Source organism: Zootoca vivipara, chromosome 1 (assembly GCF_965207765.1).
Source record: "Zootoca vivipara chromosome 1, rZooViv2.hap1.1, whole genome shotgun sequence".
NCBI classification, from domain to species: Eukaryota; Metazoa; Chordata; class Lepidosauria; order Squamata; family Lacertidae; genus Zootoca; species Zootoca vivipara.
The window spans coordinates 18,336,958-18,357,733 of NC_142582.1; the positions used below are offsets into that span (position 1 = coordinate 18,336,958).

The 20,776-nt window shown below is 43.7% G+C and overlaps 1 protein-coding gene across 5 annotated transcripts in view; it reads left to right on the forward strand.

Moving 5' to 3' along the window:
• The window catches only part of METAP1D (methionyl aminopeptidase type 1D, mitochondrial), a 106,614-nt gene that overhangs the window by 34,490 nt on the left and 51,348 nt on the right, over nt 1-20,776 (forward strand). For all 5 annotated transcript variants that reach the window (XM_035135296.3, XM_088657969.1, XM_035135303.3 and 2 more), the window contains one exon: nt 19,650-19,819. In XM_035135296.3, coding sequence (XP_034991187.3) covers nt 19,650-19,819 — 170 coding nt within the window. The remainder of the gene's footprint in view (nt 1-19,649; nt 19,820-20,776) is intronic.

Sequence of the window (20,776 nt, forward strand, 5' to 3'; positions counted from 1 at the left end):
GAAAGCTTTCCTTTATGTTGAACTGCTTCAAGCAGGTTCCGTAATCCTGTCTGTTAAATATATTCATCAAATCAAACGCCAGACTCTCGTGTGAATAAATATGCTAGGTATGCAAGAATGCAACACTTTAGCGGCTGCCTGACATGAAAACAATGTTCACGAAGCTACCAAATTTCAGATGAAATTGGACTTTTGTCTGGAACGTCTTCATTACACAGTATGTGGTATGAAATACAAAAAAATATATTTTCGGATTCCATCTACATCTTATAAATGCCAGGCCGCATTTTGTCTGTCTGTGCATTTGTCAGAATATGTCTTCCAAAAAAAGCGGGGTGACCCCAACCTTACTTAGTCTAGCGTCTAGAGTAAAGTTTGGGGGGGCATTGGTGTTTTTGTTGGAAATTAGCTGCTCACACCAAGTACACCCGGTATATTTATTCTTGAGACCCTCCTGTCCATGCAACAGGGGAATGGGACAGGGGAATGAGGAAGAGAGAGGGGAGAAGCTTGCTTTGCAGCTCTTTTTGACAATGCATGGAGGAGAGTTGATCCATAAAGACTGGGGAGGCTTGTGCCCTGATTTCCGCATCAGGAGGAAGAAGTGTGCTGACCTACTGATCTCCAGGAGAAACATGCAACAGAGCACAAAAAGTGGTGGGCACAGCCCCCCAAATGGTGGCTTGCGGTGCCACTCATTGCAACACAAGAGGTGGTCAACAATGTTAGAAACACAGATATACAAACCAAGAGCCAAATGGCTCCTTAAACCATGGTTGTTGTTGTTTAGTCATTTAGTCGTGTCCGACTCTTCGTGACCCCATGGACCATAGCACGCCAGGCACTCCTGTCTTCCACTGCCTCCCGCAGTTTAGTCAAACTCATGTTCGTAGCTTCGAGAACACTGTCCAACCATCTCGTCCTCTGTCGTCCCCTTCTCCTAGTGCCCTCCAACTTTCCCAACATCAGGGTCTTTTCCAGGGAGTCTTCTCTTCTCATGAGGTGGCCAAAGTATTGGAGCCTCAGCTTCACGATCTGTCCTTCCAGTGAGCACTCAGGGCTGATTTCCTTAAGAATGGATAGGTTTGATCTTCTTGCAGTCCATGGGACTCTCAAGAGTCTCCTCCAGCACCATAATTCAAAAGCATCAATTCTTCGGCGATCAGCCTTCTTTATGGTCCAGCTCTCACTTCCATACATCACTACTGGGAAAACCATAGCTTTAACTATACGGACCTTTGTAGGCAAGGTGATGTCTCTGCTTTTTAAGATGCTGTCTAGGTTACATGTAAACCATGGTTACAGTCGCCAAAATGGAAAAATGGAATGTCTAGTTGCCATTTTGGGGCACGACAGCTCTAAAGTCTCATTTTTTCAAATGATGGCCTGACTGTGATTGATTACCAGTTAAACATCTGGCTAGTTCAGATGACCTGGAGGAGCGTCTCCACCCCCATTATTCAGCCGGGACACTGAGGTCGAGCTCCAAGGGCCTTCTGGCGGTTCCCTCACTGCAAGATATGAGGTTGGTACAGGGAACCAGGCAGAGAGCCTTCTTGGTAGAGGCGCCCGTCCTGTGAAATGCCCTCCCATCAGATGTCAAGGAAATAAACAACTACTGTATCTGACTTTTAGAAGACATCTGAAGGCAGCCCTTTTTAGGGAAGTTTTTAATGTTTGATGTTTTATTGTATTCTGCTGGGAGCCACCCAGAGTGACTGGGGAAACCCAGCCAGATGGACGGGGTATAAATAATAATAATAAGATGATGATGATGATGATTGATTATTATTATTATTGACAACCCTTAGCTAAGTTAGAAACTTTGAGAACTTAAAGAATAAAAGTCACTTGAACCAGTTACAATCCACATACATATTGTCATATTCCGATCTCTTTTTCTTAATGATGTCACGGACCATTCCTAACATCAGAATATTCTTCACAACTGTGAGCAGGGCAAGTGGTGGTGGTGGGGGGTATGTAAGTGAAGGCAAGCTACGACAATTAACTAATAACGTTGCTTACCACTCCTGCTCAGACTGCACAGAAAAAGCATTTTGATTCCTGAAATTCGTTCTGATTGTGCAGTTAAATTGTAATTGAGTTCTACAGGATGGGGTATTTAGTGTGTGAAAGCAGGACCCTCCAGGTATGCTCCTCCAGGTGGTGGAGATGCCAGGTGCCATTCTGTCACCTTGGCATCTTCACTTGGTCACAAGTGGCCGATAGCCAAGTTCAAAATGCACCTAGCACCTGGCGAATTTCAAACACTGGCCATCACTATGAGGCAACAGAGAAGGATGGGTTGTGGGCCCAAAGAAGGGAGGAGCCTACAGGAGGGGTGGAGTTGGCAGAGAGACCTTGAGAGCGCCCCAAAATGGCTCTAGCCCAAACTCCTGTAGTTTCACCATTCTAAGGGAGGGGGGAATCAATGTCATTGTTTAAACTTTGGAAGGATTAATATTTAATTTTGTAGTAGCATGAAAGATACCTAAAATGTATCGTTTGATCATAGGCATGCTGAGGCATCTGTGGCTGTTACTTGCATTTGTAAATTCTCTCTCAATGGGAGGCTAACCCCCATAATGTATAAAATTGTGTTTTCAGATTCCTGCAACCCCTGCTTATAAAACAAGATAATGCAGGTAATTAACCAAACCTGACACAGTGGAGGAAAACGCTCACTGCTAGATGTCATTTCCAAACGAGCAGTATTTTATTAAAAGATTTCTCTCAGAAAACGAATTCTGACATAATTTATACTTTTCTCCGTTGTTGAGATAAGGCTGGCTTTATGACTCAAGCAACGGTTGTTGTAGTTTCTCAGGTACATGGCTGCAAAACTGAAATTAAAATATAATATCCTCCAACATTTCCCCAATGAAAATAGGGCCGTCCTATTCCATAATAATAATTTTAATACATATACTTTGCCCATATGCCAAGCCACTGTGGGCAGCTTCCAACATACAGTGGAACCTCGGTTTTTGAGCGTCTCGGAAGCCGAATGATTCAGAACCCGAACGTCGAAAACCCAGAAGTAATTGCTTCCGCTTTCAAACGCACCTTGAAAGTCGAACGGCTTCTGAGGTGCGTTTCTCTATTTTTTTCAATGGATTTTGCCAACTGCTCATTGATCCTTGGTTTTCAAACGTTTTGGAAGTCAAACGGTCTTCCGGAACAGATTATGTTCAAAAATCAAGGTTCCACAGTATATAAAAACATAATACAACATTAAACATAACAAACTTCCCTATACAGGGCTGCCTTCAGATGACTAGTGGGTCAGATAACTCCATACTCTCCAACATTTCTCCAATGAAAATAGGGTTATCCTGAGGAAAAGTGGGACATTTTGGAATTAAATCAGAAACCAGGACAGCTTTTGTATACCCGGAACTGTCCCTAGGAAATAGGGACACTTGGAGGGTCTGAAATATTGGTGAGTAACTGTGGGGTTGGCATCTATTTTATTTACACAGTACAGTATGTAAAGAATGCTAATAGCAGCTTGCATAGGAGAGTACAGAAAACTATTATGCCAGATTCTTAGTTTTCTTTATGGATTTTCTTTAGCGATTTATATTAAAAAAAACCAGGAACACTGACAGAATTATTACTATTTTTAAACCAGGTTATTTTCCTTTACACATATAGCACAGGAAGCAATATGTAAATATTAGTACATTGTACACAGAATACAATTGTATGGCTGTTATGATTCCTTCTTTGCTTTAGCTTTGCAAAAAAAAGTAAGTTAAGCGTTGTATGCAACACGGATAGGACACAAACCAATAGGGATGTTGCCTATACAGGCACCATTGAAATTAATGGGAGTTGTGTAAGCATGCATTAAATATTTCCCAGTGGGTTGCTCGTAGGAGATGTGCCTGTTAACCATTAATTTATCTTAATGCCTGCTCATTAGCAGGTTTTTGTCTGTGTTTAAAAATCTAAATACTAAATCTGTTGAATGCTTGGTTTCCTGTCAAAATTGAGATTTGGGGGGTCAGGAGAGTTGCTATCACTTCAAATTGGATAATCCACAAAAGATATGAGCAAATCTGTACACTCTGGTTATAATTGTAGACATAAAGTTGTGTGTTTTCCCCTTTATAACAGAAGTACAAGGAAGTTAATAGGAATGTTTCTTTAACTGGTTTTTTTAAAAAGTTGAAATTTGCCAGATGTGCTAGTTTGAGGCCTCTATTCCCCTGGTGTGAACCATGTGTGAACCTTTTTTAGAAAATTGCTCTGTCCAGCATTTGGATCTGACTTGTTTCACTGAGCTCTCTTGTTGGCTCTTGACTTAGGCTTTCTCGTTATGACGTGCTAGCAGTGGGGAATTTTATCAAAAAGAAAATTGAAATGTGAATTCTAGATTTTCTGCTTTCTTCGTAACCCTTTCTACTGTACTGGCTGTAGTAGAGACAGCTTTCTTTTCATCAAAGAAATGCCTGTGGTGTTAAAGAAAGGGGGGAGGGTTAAGAATCCCGTTTTTTAAAAATAGAAAACGCATTACATCTATCCACACTTTTATTAATAGACAATGAAACCCCTTTGGTAGAAGGATGAATGGAAGAGGCTTGCAATACTCTTGCCGTGGCTCTCTTCCATACACACACCCCAACAGCTTCAGCATTTTGTTCAGCAAAGCACTAAATTAACTGATCTTACTGTCTTTTGTTTTCTTGGTTCCCCCCCCCCACCTCTTTTTTTAAATGTACAACTGCTGGGGCAATCATCGGCAGAAGATTTGGGGATTTATTTTTAAGGGTGTAAAACGAGACGTTTTCCGACTTTCCCCAGGCTTGTTAAAGTTGCACGGTATCAATTGCTATTGATAAAAGGTGGCTCCAAGCCAACTTCCTGGGGAAAAAAGCTCTGGGGAAGGGTCAGGGTTTGTCATGACCCAGGCACTATTGCTTGAATGTTGTTATTATTGGGCTAGAGTACCCTTAGGCTGCCATCCTTCCTGTACTGCTGATTCTGCAGAGTTTCCAACTTACCTTCCTCTATGCAGCATAAAAAAGCAAAATAAAGCAACCTAGTCTCTTATGCTTGCAGCGCATAGTGTGAGTCACAAGGACTGCATTATTCTCGGAGACATTGCGATCACAGCATGAATGTTGAAAATGGAGCCCAGGAAATTAAAAACAAGCCACGCCAGTAGTTACGAAAATGAGGGCTGATCATTTAATATGTGGTAGTTTACACAGTTGCAAAATGTGCTTGTTGCTGATCGATATTAGGTGAGCTAGGCATTATTTGAGTCAACTGCAAAACTTCACATTCACAAATAATAGCTTCCAGGCAAATTCTGCTTAGTTTCGCCCTGCTTAGGAACCCTAATACCAGTAAACAAACAATTTAAAACATGGCCTGATAGTTGCATCAACATGTGTGGTCATGGGAATATCCCTCCTAGGTGAGGACAGTGGTCAATTAAACACCATGGGTGGTCAACCTGCAGCATGAATATCAGAAATGGTACAAGAAGATGGGTTTGTGCCATTCCTGGGCAAGGTAGGAATATAGTCTGGCCTGATTGCCTCTCCATTGCTCCTTGGCTCAGGGTGGAATCAAAACAGCTCCAAGGCATGGGTTGGGGGATAGGACTTGCTTTGGACTTGGACCACACCTGCAAAAGTTGCCTTCCATCTAAAATGTTAGACAAAATGTACAATATCTAGCACTGACCCAACTATAGAAGCAAGCTATACAATTCCATGATGTTCCAAAATTCCAGGGCTACCTCCTTCAGCCATGTCAAAATCTTGGAGGGAAAGTCAGCTTGCGAGGAAATGTGCAGGTTAGTGCAGTGGTTCTCAAACTTTTTTTCTTCCAGGCCACACTTTCAGAATAGATATCTGTTCATGCCACACCATTTTTTTTAATTCAGAAGAAATACATAGGAAAACAAAAAGAAACAACTTCTAGCAGCACTTGATTTATAATGTAGAACACAACTGCTTTATAATAGGATCATGGGACATCTAGAAAGTATAAGTAAAAAGGTAAAGGACCCCTGGACGGTTTAGTCCAGTCAAAGGCGACTATAAGGTTGAGGCGCTCATCTCGCTTTCAGGCTGAGGGTGTTTGTCTACAGACAGCTTTCCAAGTCATGTGGCCAGCAGGACTAAACCACTTCTGGTGCAACGGAACACTGTGATGGGAACCAGATCACATGGAAATGGTACCACATTGGTACCTATTTATCTACTTGCACTTTGATATGCTTTCGAACTGCTGTGTTGGCAGGAGCTGGGACAGAGCAAGGGGAGCTCACCCTGTCGCGGGGATTCAAACCGCCGACCTTCTGATCAGCAAGCCCAAGAGGCTCAGTGGTTTAGACCACAGCGCCACCCGCATCCAGAAAGTATAACACAAAGCAGCTACATAAGAAGGCGAATAATTCCCAGAATATAATTATCAACGAGCCTCTTACCTTACATATGCTTAGAAATTCAGTGAGAGGTGTGAGCTTGCTGTGGCCAGGTAATCTCATTTATATGAAGTCTAATTTGAGATAAACAAACCCTCATTACTTTGGATCTTCCCAGCAGACTTTCCATGCTCTTCTGTCATACCAGTGTGGCGCACCACACACCCTTTGAGAACCACTGGGTTAGGGGTTCATTGTCTTGGTGAGGGTCTCTGCATTCCAGAACAGCCTTTCCCAACCCAGATATTGTTGGGCTCCGGTTCTCATCGTTCTCGACCATTGGGCCATGCTGGCTAGATGGATGGAACTTGCAGTCCAAAAACATCTGGGGACCTAAAGGTTGGGAAAGGTTGTTCTCGAAGACACACTGAGAAGCTCTTGGGTCTCTGTCACCTGTCTAGGGAAAGGGCAATCTTAAGAACATAATACTGAGTCAGACAATTGGTCCATCTAGTTCAGTCTACCACTGAGCTGTGCCCCTTCCCTATAGCCACAGGTGTGAAGACGGGGAACTGCAAAACTAGTGATCTTTAAAAACTAGAATACAGTGGTGCCTCAACTTATGAAGGCGATCCGTTCCGCGGCGCTCTTCGTAAGTCGAGGTCTTCGGTTGTCGAAGCGGCCGTTGTGCGCATGCGCGAAGCACGATTTCGCTCTTCTGTGCATGTGCGGATCACGCGTGCTGCTTCTGCGCAGCGAAAAATCTTCCGGGGTTGTCAACTTCAGAAGTCGAAACCTTCAGAAGTCGAACCATTCAGATGTCGAGGTAACACTGTAGTATCCCTATAAGTTATTAATAGGTTTTATAGTACTTGTGACCTTTTTAACAATATCTCCCTCTCCCCCTCCATTTATTTTTGGCTTTTTGATTAGATGGGCACTTTTATAACACAGTGGTGAGATGATTCTGTTATACCAAACTGATGATATAGAAGTGTATTTCTGAGCAGCATCCCAGTCAAGTGTTATTCATGTAAAGTGTATTGTTATGCTGTTTGGCATGTAATATGGTAGAAGGACGCAGGTGGCGCTGTGGTCTATACCACTGAGCCTCTTGGGCTTGCTGATCAGAAGGTTGGTGGTTCGAATCCCCGCAACAGAGTGAGCTCCCGTTGCTCTGTCCCAGCTCCTGCCAACCTAGCAGTTCAAAAGCACACCAGTGCAAGTAGATAAATAGGTACTGCTGTGGCAGGAAGGTAAACGGCGTTTCCATGCGCTCTGGGTTCTGTCACAGTGTTCCGTTGTGCCAAAGCAGTTTAGTCATGCTGGCCACATGACTGGAAAGCTGTCTGTGGACAAACAGCAGCTCCCTCAGCCTGAAAGTGAGATGAGTGCTGCAACCCTATAGTCGCCTTTGACTGGACTTAACCGTTCAGGGGTACTTTACCTTTACCTTTATGGTAGAAGGGCAAATTTACATTCACCTCCTTGAGCAGCCTTCCCCAACATGAGGCACTCTAGATGTTTTGAATTACAAATCCCATCATTGGCCATGCTGCCTGCAACTGGTGGGAGTTGTAGTCCAAAACTTCTGGATGGCACCACATTGGGGAAAGCTGTCTTGGGGCAACAAGATTCACTTAGGGCAAGTTGCTTCAGACATTATATAAACAGAGTATATTCTTCTGATTAAAACTTTGGCACGCACTAGACCTCAGGGTAACTCAGCCTCGCTGAGATGCCAAATAGTTGGTCGTGATGCACTGAGAATATTGAACTTGATCTTGTCTCAACACTATCATGGATTTATACTATCAGCGAACTGTTTTATTGGATTTTAACGTTGTATGATTGTAGCCTGCTTTAGGTTACATGGGGAAGTGCAGGTAAGAAATCTTCTAAATATATAAATAAAGTGGTTCCCCCCCCCAAGTCTCTGGAAACTACATATTAAACAATTACAGTGGTACCTCTACTTACGAATTTAATGCGTTCCGAACGCACATTTGTAAGTTGAAAAAAATTGTAAGTCGAATCCCATAGGAATGCATTGGGGGGGGGGGAATTCGTAAGTAGAAGCAACCCTATCTAAAAATTCATAAGTAGAAAAAATCCTATCTAAACCGCATCCAAGATGGTGGACGGAGCTCCGTTCATAAGTAGAAACATTCGTAAGTAGAGTTATTTGTAAGTAGAGGTACCACTGTACTTAGTTTGCCATACAATGCAATTCCATCAATGACCAGCCTCTAGATTACTTTCCTAAGTACAGTAATAAAGTCAGTTCATTCATGGGCAAGGAGATGTTGTAGTTCAGGAATGGGGAACTTGTGGTCTTCCAGGTGTTGTTGGGGCTCCAACTCCCATCAGCTCCAGCCAGGATGGCCAATGGCCAAGGATGATGGGAACATCTAGAGGGCCACGGGTTCCCAATCCCTACTACACTGGAACTGATTCACAGGTGTGGTATAGATTGCTAATTTTGCTGCCAGGCCTGTGTTCCCTGTGCATTCCATTTCAGTTGTCAAATTCATCGTTTGGGTGTGGGTGAGTGAACATGTGTGTTTACATATCTTTCTAGCCATTTAGGTCGCTATTTTTTTAGTCTGATCCTGTATTTCTAGTAAGCATACATACTAGGAAGTAATCCCCATTTTCCAAAAAGTTTAGGTAGCCAGTGGTAGCCAGCAACCACTGACTAGGCTAAGACTATACATTGGCAGAGTCAATGGCAACAGTGGCACTTCAACCCCGGTCAAAGTCCAGGCCTCTGTCCTTTGGGCAGCACAGGTTCTCTTGGCCACCATCTTCCTCTCCAAATCATGGAATCATATAATTGTAGAGCTGGAAGGGACCCTGAGCATCATCTACTTCTAGTCCAACTCCCTGCAATGCAGGACTATGCAGCTGTCCCATACAGGGATGGAACCTGCAGCCTTGCCATTATCAGCACCACAGATGAACAAGTTGGAACACATGTAGCTTGGCGTTGAACTTCTGACAGGTGGACATTCTCCGTGGCCTGTGCTATTGTTCTGTGTATGCGGTAAAGATGTGTTTATGTCCGGAGCTGGTGCAAGGGGCTCCATATCCTTGCAGGAGGCTCCCTCGATCCTCAGAGATCCTGGGGCTAGTAGTAGCCCATGGGGTCAGGCAGAGCTGCCTTGCTGACATTGGTACCTCCCCAGCTTACCTGAACAGCGCTAGAGCAGCGCGGCAGCGGAGTCGGGGCTGGATAGATGCAGTGGCAGGAACACCAGGTGAGTCTCTTTGCGCCCACACAGCCCTGAATTTGCCTAGCTCCAGTGCCATCCCGGTAAGCTGCAGGGCTGCTTCATCCTACCATGCTTGTTGCAACTCCTCCTGGTTTTGTCGCTCTTCCTCTGCGCTGCTGCTGCCCTCCCTGAGCATGCAGACAGTGGCAGCTGTGAGGAGATGAAGCAGCCTCCCAGTGGCGTAGCGTGGGTTGCCACTGCCCAGGGCTGCACGGAGGGGTGGGTGGGAGGAAAATGGATGGAGCACGCATATGCATTCAACTGCCTAATGACATATACGTCACCCAAGGGATCGCAGCTACAGGGATAAGAAAAGAAGAGTCATTCCGTTGTCTGGAGAGGTCACTTCCTGGTTCGCATGGAGAAGCTCTTTTCAACAGCATCCAGCAATCGAAGCGCACAGCACCGAGTGTTGAAATGTTGCACCCCCTAACATTTTTGCACCCCCTGTTCCCCTCCCACACTACACCACTGGAACAGCCTCCTGTATCTCCCCCCCTGAACCTGGAGCCAGCCTTTTGCAAAAGCTTTCCAAAGAATGATCTTTATAGACTTGCTTGCAGTCTGAAAAAGTAAGAAGTATGTGGGGGCATGAAAGATTCAGAGGATTCCCAGGGATTGTTTTGTTTAGGGTGGCCATGGCACAGCAAGGATGGATTCACAAGAGGGGAGCAGACGGCGGTGGGTGGGATTTCCTGCCCTTAGGGAACCTGTAGGCTTTAGAGGCTAGGATTTGTGAAGTGTGGGGCGGGGGGGGGGGGGGGAGAGAGAGAAAGTGGAGAGAAACACATGAGAATTGTCTTCCTTGGGGCTAAACATTTCTTCTAAGGGGCCTGTCCTGTAGCCATGATTTCCTGCCACGGAGGGAAAAGGGCTGGGAAGCATCTGGAGAGAAGGAGACTCTCTTTACCAGCTTGTTTCCTGTACGTTAAATTGGAAGGCCTTGTCGGTGCAAATAGATTTCAAAATAGAGCCTGCCCTTTGACTGTCTCTGTAATTGCATGGCTCTTGCAGTGTTTTATTTGGCTGCCAGAGTAGTTAACCCCTGGAAGTAAAGGGTTGAGGATGGCGTGACCAGCACGGGTGTGTAGACATGACCATGTGAATGCCGCCTTGTTTAAATAAGCCTGCTTACCCAAGGCCCTTTTTCTGCAACATTTGTTCTTTCTCTCTCTCTGTGTGTGTGTGTGTGTGAGAGAGAGATATATAAATACCACACATATATAGATATTTATCACATGCAAAAAGTTGATTTAAAATATGCTAGCTCCTGGGTGTACAGATAATGAGGTGGTTTTAGCTACCCAAAAAGGGGGGGGGCAAGTTGTTTCACTGCTTTGATGTAACCCACATCTGTCAAGCCTGGCTGGGGGTGGGGGGTGGGGGGTTGAATTTGTTTTTGTTTAATTTCAAGGGCTCTTGTCTTCCTTATTTGCCCAATCAGTTTAAGCTTCTGCCCCAGGCACTCCCTTGCGCTCTTCTCTTCTTCTGCCAGCGCACAGGTTATTGCGTGTGAAATGTGAGCTCCAATTCTCTTACACAGGTTACAGAGAGTTGCAAAGACCCTTTAATCTTTCGCGGTGTGGTTTTCAAGCACATGTGCCCAGCCCAACCCCAACCCCCCCCGGAATACAACACAGATACATCAGTCTATCATTGAGCGCTTGGGGTCCTGCCTTCTAAGAAATCTGTGTTGTGACTTATCTTTGCGTGAAACATTTGGTGTCTCTGTTTGGGAAATTTGAACCACTTAACTAGAATTAAGAATAAAAAGCCTTGCACATTCCAGTTGAATTTGTTAGAGTCCGTAGTCCGTTTTCTCTCTCAACCTGTTGCAAAAGAGTTATCCAAATTTAAGATTTCTTTTTTTAAAAAAACAAACAAAACAAAACCAGGAGGCACAGACGAGCTTCGTTGCTTATCCCTTTGTGCAGTCTTCTAATGTACTAAATATCTTAAAACATCTTGAAATACGAGTTTGCAAATTAGGAATTTCTTTTAAAATTGTCAAACAATTTTGAATTCAGATCAGACATTAGTGGGAAATCGCTAATAATTTAATGCTTGATTCAGACAAATTTTCTTCACCCTGTAATTAAAGAATGATAGCCTAATGGGCCTTTGTACTTGATATTGTCCACTTTTTGAAATTATAAATGTTTTTGTTTGGGGTATTTAATTGGCATTTTCAAATTGTTTTACAATTGGTTAATATTTCACAATTTTCAAATTCTTTGTCGGGTGGTGTGTGTGTGTGTGTGAGAGAGAGAGAGAGAGAGAGAGAGAGAGAGAGATTTTAATTAGCTGTTGCCTTTATTTACACTGTCATCTCTGCTGTGGCAATTTTTCAGCAGCTTAATTTTGAGGTTAACTAAACAGGTTTTAATAGTTTGATAACACATGAGAGCACTTGCACTAATGTGTGTTGAAAATAACGTGGGCTTCTAGTTCCAGTTATTGATGGACTATGTTACTGCTCTCTGGAACATAAAGCAATTATTCCTGCAACTATTAAATAAGAAACACTTAAAAAGGAGTCATTGCCAACCTTTCTCTTCGGGGTGGGGGATCTTGTTGACCGGAAGAAAAGTCACATCTGAATTACTAAAATCAGCTTAATTAAGGGTCATTTTGGAAATACACATAAAAATCCTTACTACTCAATGGGTGAAATGGAAGCATTTCATTATATACTGTAGCATGCATGAACAGATAATAATTAAAACAGACCTGCAGTAAAGAGGCTAATAAATGTGGGGCATGTAGCTTGCTGTAAAATTAAAATACTCTTTCCACTCCAATCATCATCAGCCAAGTTCTTCATTCAGTCCCTTTAAGTGAGTCAGTTAAAAGAGAACCAAGAATTGTTTTAATAAGAAGATTACTTTTTCCGCAAGTTATCGAAGAGGAAGCACCCCAGCAGAACTACATTACTGAATGCTAGTTAATATCCCTGAAAAGTATAAGAACAAAGGTGCAGATTTTATGAAGGACACGAACCCGTTTTACAACAATATTGAAATCAAAGTAGAAAAATGACAACAGCCAAAGAACCCAATGGCTGATGGGATTTTTATTATGTACGTTGCTAATTCCTGTTATAGAAGCTTGTAAAGGTGTTATTTATTCATCACAATTTCCTCTATAGATTTGCAGCCTCTAGGGTACAGTGGTAGGTGGTCAATTTTGCAGCGCTTTTAAGATTAGTAGTACAGAATGCTAATTTTGATGTGTGTGTGTTTTTCCTTGAGGTTCGTAGCCCATTCCCCCATAGAAGTATTTTAAAACTAAAACTCCCACCCGGTAAGCAGGCCTTTGATGTTGTTGATAAATCAGTGGGCTTAAGTATATATAATACCACATTTGGTTTTTTAAACCAGTATTTCATCTTTCTTTGAGATGTACATTTAGGGCACTAAACAGTTTAATGCACGAGAGGCTGTCAGCTGTAGAATAAACAGGAGTAAACAGAATTTGACAATGGCTTAGATTTGCGTAAAGCGTTCTTGTCGGGTGGAGGCGAAGCCTGTAGGAACTAGATTGAGAAACACAGCCAGCAGTTCTTGTCTCCAGTGATGGATGGTGTTAGTGTATCAAATTGGCTGTGAATGTTAGAAGTTTGGAAACTTGAGTGGATTTGGAGATTTTTTTTAAAAAGTACATTATTTGTAAAGAAAACATGCCAAGGCAGACTAGGCTTTCCGTTGTTCTGAAGACCCTCTCCGTGTATTAGATTTCCCATTCGCGCTCATGCTTGCTTAGACCGCCTTTTATGTTAAAACCCCGAAGAGGGGAATAATTCTGGTTTCGTTTTATAAGCGTGTTTATCTTAACACATTTATTGCAAAGGCTCTTCTTTGTGTGCTGTGCTGCCTGGTCCTATTCTGGGGCGTAACTCTCTGCCTGCTGCTGCTGCAGCATCCTGCATGAAACAAATGAGCTGGTGTCGCAAGTTGCGTTGGAAAGCAAGGGGGGGAGAAAATCCTTGCAGCAGTCGCAAGAGGGAGCTGAGGACTGGCTACATGGGCCTTAGGATGGAGTTGAAGCAGCCTGCCTCCCATCTATCCCTCCCAAAGCCTGCTCTCTGTTCTGTTCCTTCTCTGGGCTTGGCATAGCCGTGGTGAGATCTGCTGCTTTGGCAACAGGAGAGCCAGGTCTCCCTCTTGCCTGAAGCAAGGAAACGACAACCCCCCCTCCCTCTTGCATCTGCCCTTGAAGCTGCACAGCAGGCCATAGGATCAGGCCTTTATTGCATCGTACCCCTTAATTTCAGCATATAACAAACAATTATTACAGACACTCCAAGTGTCCTTGTTTTCCATGGACAGTCCCGGATTTACAGAAGCCATCCCAGTTTCTCATTCGATCCTGGAATGTCTTGCTTTTCCTTAGGACGTCCTAATTTTCATCAGAGAAATGTTGGAGGGTATGGAGTTATGCGACCCCCGAGCCGAGGAGCTAAGTAACTATACATCCTTTAGAAGACATAAAGGCAGCCCTGTATAGGGAAGTTTTTAAATATTTGTTTTTATGTATGTTGGAAGCCGCCTAGCGTGGCTGAGGCAACCCAGTCAGGTGGACAAGGTATAAATAATAAAATTATTGCTGTCATCATCGTTGATAAATAGAATGTCCTTATTTTCGCTGGAAAAATGTTGGAGGGTATGTTATTATTAGGAGGGTTCTCGACATTATCCTGCCATTTTATTACTCACTTTTAGAATATATTCCTTCTCCCCTCTTTTTTTTTCCTTTTGGAAAAGTGGTGAAAGTTTAAGAGAACTTTGAATACTGAGTTTGCGGTCATTGTCAAGAGCCACATTGTGGAAAGGAAAAAGACACCCATTGTTTCAGTTTGGGTACTTGGGAATTAAGCACTTTATAAAGTCTTTGTGAGCTGCTTTACCACCCTTACTCATATTTACAGCAACTCAGCCAAAAAATGCATGACTTTACAAAGGCAGGATCTATGTCTGAGCAGGGATTAAACCTTAAGTCCAGTTCTCTAATTTTTGGACTTTGCTGGCTGAGTTAAATGTCTATGCATGGTCTGGCTTGACAGCAAACTCCTTCTTAGATAGAGAAACGCAGAAATACACTTCTGTGATGAACGAATCAGCGCGGCCTGATTCATAACAGACTCTAAAGTTAGTCGCAGTGCAATGCCATGCATTACACGCAAGTTAGTCACACTGTGTTCAGCAGAACTTACTCGCAGTTGCAAGTGAGCGTGCATGAGACCACAGCCTGGGCCTGAATATTTTTATTCATATTTGCTATAGCGCAAAATATAGTCTGAAGCTCAACCTCAAAAAAACTAAGATCATGGCCACTGATCCCATCACCTCCTGGCAAATAGAAGGGGAAGAAATGGAGGCAGTGAGAGATTTTACTTTCTTGGGTTCCATGATCACTGCAGATGGTGACAGCAGTCACGAAATTAAAAGACTCCTGCTTCTTGGGAGAAAAGCAATGACAAACCTAGACAGCATCTTAAAAAGCAGAGACAACACCTTGCCAACAAAGCTCCAGATAGTTAAAGCTATGGTTTTCCCAGTAGTGATGTATGGAAGTGAGAGCTGGACCATCAAGAAGGCTGATCGCCGAAGAATTGATGCTTTTGAATTATGGTGCTGGAGGAGACTCTTGAGAGTCCCATGGACTGCAAGAAGATCAAACCTATCCATTCTGAAGGAAATCAGCCCTGAGTGCTCACTGGAAGGACAGATCCTGAAGCTGAGGCTCCAATACTTTGGCCACCTCCTGAGAAGAGAAGACTCCCTGGAATAGACCCTGATGTTGGGAAAGATTGAGGGCACAAGGAGAAGGGGACGACAGAGGACGAGATGGTTGGACAGTGTTCTCGAAGCTACGAACATGAGTCTGACCAAACTGCGGGAGGCAGTGGAAGACAGGAGTGCCTGGCGTGCTCTGGTCCATGGAGTCACGAAGAGTCCGACACGACTGAACGACTAAACAACATCAGCATAGATGTTAGGTAACATATGCACCTTTCAGTACTGAAGCAAGCAGCCATAGATCCACCAGTGCAGATCACATCCACAGTATGTTGGCAATGGTGTAGGCATCCCATTGTTAGGCACACACCACTACAAAGCTGAGTGGACAAGAATTGATTTTGAGGGATGCTTCCCTGCCTCCCTCTACTCCTTCATGGGAGCCAGCGGTACTGACTCCTCCAACCAGGTGATAGGCACCATCAGGGGTGACCATGCTAGATATCTCTTGGGCAGTCGTTTCTCAATGTAGGGTCAAAATAGAACCAGTGTGTGCATCCCAAACTGCTAGATTCAACACTAGGACCCTTGTGGCCAGCCTTCTTTTGCACATGTAGGGTGCATAATCCCTCTTTGGGTTGGGGAGGTCATTGTAAGGTAAGCCAGGCATTGACAAACATGCCAGGAGGATGCCGGGTGAATGGGAGGTGAGAATTGCGTCAAAGTTTGGCTAGTGATGCTGTCTGGTTAGCAGTCATCTGGTTAGCACTGTGGGGGTAAAATGCTGAACTAGATCAGCCTTTGCTCTGATCCACTAGAGCTGATTCTATGTCCTTAAGAGATCTAAGCAGGGCTTTCTACTGCAGTAACTTGGTATGTCATATACAGTATAGCTTTACCCCACCCATGGTTAGCAGAACAAATAATGCAAACTGAGAGAATTAGCATAGAATTTGGGCTGCTGTGTGTAATAATTCCACTTTTTATTCTAGTGCAGAGTACACAAGAGGGGACTGGTCTATAGTTGCAGCAACGAGAATGGAAGAGAGGAGGTTAGAAGAGGCAGTCCCAATTAAGAAGAGGTGGGAGAGTATGGCAGGAGCAAAGCTCACCCTGGAAGATGCTTCTGTTGTCCTGGTGGGAGACCAGACAGTGGTTTTGGCATTAGCTTGGGCAGTGCTGCCTCCAGGTTTTGGAGGACCGTTTGGCAAGACTCCCTCGGTTACTAATTGCTCCTGCTGCTCCTCTTCTCCCTCCTTATTGCTGCTGCCACCCACTTGCTTGCCAGGCAGAGAGCCAACGAGCAGGCAGGCATTTGCCGTTCTTCTTTCTCACTGCCACCAGTCTCCGGGGGCAGAGAGAGAGAGACGGATGTCCAAGCTGGTTGCAGTCAGTGTTAGAAACTGGGATATAAATGCTATTCGCCATATGGCCCCTTAAGCCTAGGTTACAGGCACACTGACGGAATGTTCAGACACCTTTTTTAAAAATATATATATAGCTTCTCCCATACATGACAGAGGAGCAAAGACCACATGAAAGACACTGAAATGGGGGAGCCAGGAGGGAGCCTCAGCTTGGAGGGGACAGGATAGAAAGTCCCCTTGCATGCATTGATGATTCCCTTGAGCACTACACTGCTGAATACAGCTCCTTATGTCTTCGTAATTGTATGTGCCAAGTTTTACTTATTTGGGGCTACACTCTGCAATGCCTTTGGGCTGATATGTGTTTCTTCCACCGGGACGCAGGTGGCGCTGTGGTCTAAACCACTGAGCCTCTTGGGCTTCCCGATCAGAAGGTTGGCGGTTCATTTTGATTTTATTTTATTTTACTTATGTTTCTCTTCCATGGCTCATGTGGGCATCTTTCCATGAGTGATTATGTATCTACTTCTGGCTTCCTGGCAGACCTGTGAACTGTTGCACATGTTCAGGACAGGTGTTTAAATGAGTCCGTTGGGCTCACTGCCTTTTACACAAGTCCCTCCACGACATAGCAGCCCTTGCAAAATCTCTCCGAACCACACAAGAGGTAGCCCTCGCCCCCCCCCCTAATTACCAGACAGAGCGCGCTCAGTATATTTCAGGCTCGTCTGCGAGAGCTGGATTTAAGTCATCCCTCTGTGTCCCTGCGCCATTAGTCCATATACTATACTTCTGGGATAATGGAGAGGAGAAAGTTGCTGGTAATGTGTTGGGCCTCTGTTGTCCCTTGAGGTGCTATACAAATCTAAGCAATTTTCGCTTACTTGCCACTTGTCAAAATCTGGAAAGAACATTATGAACCCTGCAGAAATTCTTAAAATGGCAGCTCCTATTCAGCCAGGGCTTTTGTTCTGTAATTTTTGGGCTCCTGAAAGGAGTGCCCCACTGTTCTAATTAAAATAAATGGGCGAAGGACAGGCGTCTGCATTTCACATGTTCTATGGAATACTAAGGGTTGGGGGGGGAGAGTATAAAAGAAGCCAAATATTTTACAAATGTGAGGGAAAATGTCTGTACCATAGCTACAAAGGCTGTATTTTGTAGGGGGCGGGGGAAACAGGTAGAACCAAAAAAACAGAGACAAATTTCCCCCCAACATTTTCTAAAACTCTCTCTCTCTTTCTCTCTCTCTCTCCATACATTTTTAGCAAATAACATTTAAAGTGCATTTATAGCAGTTTAACAGCCATGGCTTCCTCCAAAGAATCCTGGAAGCTTCAGTTTCCAAAGAGCTCCCGTTCCTGGCACCCTTAACAAACTACAGTTCCCAGTGCCTTAAATGTGTGGTGTGCATGTAACCAAATCACTCTTACTTTTACCATTCATTCAGGCCTTGCTATTCCTTCCCCCAAACTCCGCCCTCTCCCTTTGTTGTTGGGGGTGGAGTGGTAGAATTCGATATAACAAACCATAATGTGTCCATTTTCTATAAAATTGTATGACCATGTTATACAGATGTCCTGTGTATAACATGCGTGCAAAGGATGAATGAAAGTGAGATATATTTATGTTGAAGATATGTAATACAACTGCCGGGATAGCCCAGTCAACAGAACATGGGAGTCTTAACCTCAGGGTTGCGGGTTCGAGCCCCACGTTGGGCAAAGGATTCCTGCATTGCAGGGGGTTGGACTAGATGACCCTCGTGGGCCATCCAACAATGATTATATGAATAAATGAGTAAGAAGTGTCCAGTAAGAAGGACTGACGTAGTCGAAACAAAACAAAACAAATCAATAAATTCCTTTCAGCAGCACCTTAGAGACCAACTATGATTGTCAGTAAGAAGGAAATCACTACTCATCAAAGAAAGGAAACCTACCAGATAAGGCTCCTTGTTTAACCATGACCATAGGGGGGAAAGTACTTCCATACATTAGTTTTGATTAGCCTGGATAAATTAGCAGGGAGGTGGGAAACTGGTGCATCACCACCAGGAACTAACTGGGTTCCATGTTAAGAACAGTTGTCTGGAAACTATGGAGGACTTTTGCAGCTCTCCCTTTCTGGGTGCATTCTAATGTGTCTGATAGTAAGCTATAATCCTCTTTGATATGGGACTGCCTGCTGAAAAGGTTAGATAACCTTCTATTCTGGAGTTAGGCCCAGTTTACCCGAAGGAACATCTCCAGCCCAAAGTTTCCAAGCACAATTCAAAGTGTTGGTGCTGACTTTTAAAGCCCTAAACATCCTAAGGAGCATCTCCAGCCCCATCGTTCAGCCCGGACACTGAGGTCAAGCTCCGAGGGCCTTCTGGCAGTTCCCTCTCTGTGAGAAGTGAGGTTACAGGGAACCAGGCAGAGGGCCTTCTCAGTAGTGATGCCTGCCCTCCCATCAGATGTCAAGGAGATAAAGAACTACGCAACTTTTAGAAGACACCTTAAGGCAGCCCTGTATCGGGATGTTTATAATGTTTGATGTTATAATGTTTTAATATGCATTGGAAGCCACCCAAAGTGGCTGGGGCAACCTAGCCAGATGGGTGGGGTGGTATTATTATTATTATTATTATTATTATTATTATTATTATTATTATTATACTAGATAGAAGATACTGACATCCCTCCCAGCAAAAACTCTTATGTGAGTGTAAATAAGCTGCACTCGAAAAGATTTAGCAAAGCAGAAATTTCTAGAGGGCATAGGGTTTTGTTGTGGGTTTCATTGGTATTTTCAGTATGATTGTAACTTAGTAATGCCGCCGTAAAATGCTATTTAATCATTCCTTTTATGTAGATATTATATATATCTATATCCACAGGTTGCACGACTGGCCGTCAGCGACTTTTCTGTTCATCAGTTGATCATATCTACTTACACAAGCAGTCAAGCATTCAGCAAAGAAGATATCTCTTTTTCCGGAGACAAAGAAGTGTTCCCTATAGCATAGTCTGGCCAGCTATGGTTTCTCCGGCTCATCCAGTTCCTAAGGTACTGTAATTTCTATTATCTGATCCTTTTTCCAGTCAATATAAAGGTTGACCGCACGAGTGATCAAGTACATTCATCCTTGACAGCTGGGAGTTTGAATCATGGTTTTGTTACCAGGGCTGAGATTTGATATCGGAACGCTGGTGCGCCAAGTTCCCTGCTCCCTGCTATGCTAAAGACAGCACCAAATCAATTTCTCAGCCAGTTTAAATCTGATGCTCCTTCAGCTGCTGCAAACCCAAATGCGCTTTTTGTTTTGTTTTGTTAGTCTCGTTGTTTAAAAAAAAAGAAAGATATTTTGCAATTGGTTAGAAGTCAAGTCAATGTGAATTGACTGCACTCGAGGGGAGGGAATCACTGTACGTTTTAAAAATAGCAAAGTTAAAAAAACATTGCTGTCTATCTCCAGCTTTGTTTATTTGCTTCCACCTAAAAACTGAAAGGCTTATTAAAAGGTCAGTGAGCTGCCCTGCTATGTATCTTATCAAGTAAACCTTCCTGTTACTTGCTGAAAGTAGCTTCTTGGAATACAGAGATGGTGTATTTTAAAAGGCAACCTGGAAAGTATGGGTTGAGGTTGCCGTTTTTAAATTTCAGTGTTCACTGAAAGTAGTAACTCAAGCTATTTCATAGTTTTGACATACACGTTGTCCAGTCATATGCGGTATTTACTCAGAACGAGTCCCATTGGTTTCCATAGGGCTTACTCTCATTTAACTATGCCGTTATTTATACCCCGCCCATCTGGGCAGCTTCCGACACATATAAAAACATCATAAAACATTAAAAACTTCCAGATACAAAGCTGCCTTCAGATGTCTTCTAAAAGTTGTTTGGTTATTTCATTGACATTTGATGGGAGGGCGTTCCACAGGGAGGGCGCCACTACCGAGAAGGCCCTCTGCCTGGTTCCCTGCAACCTCAGTTCTCACAGTGAGGGAACTGCCAGAAGGCCCT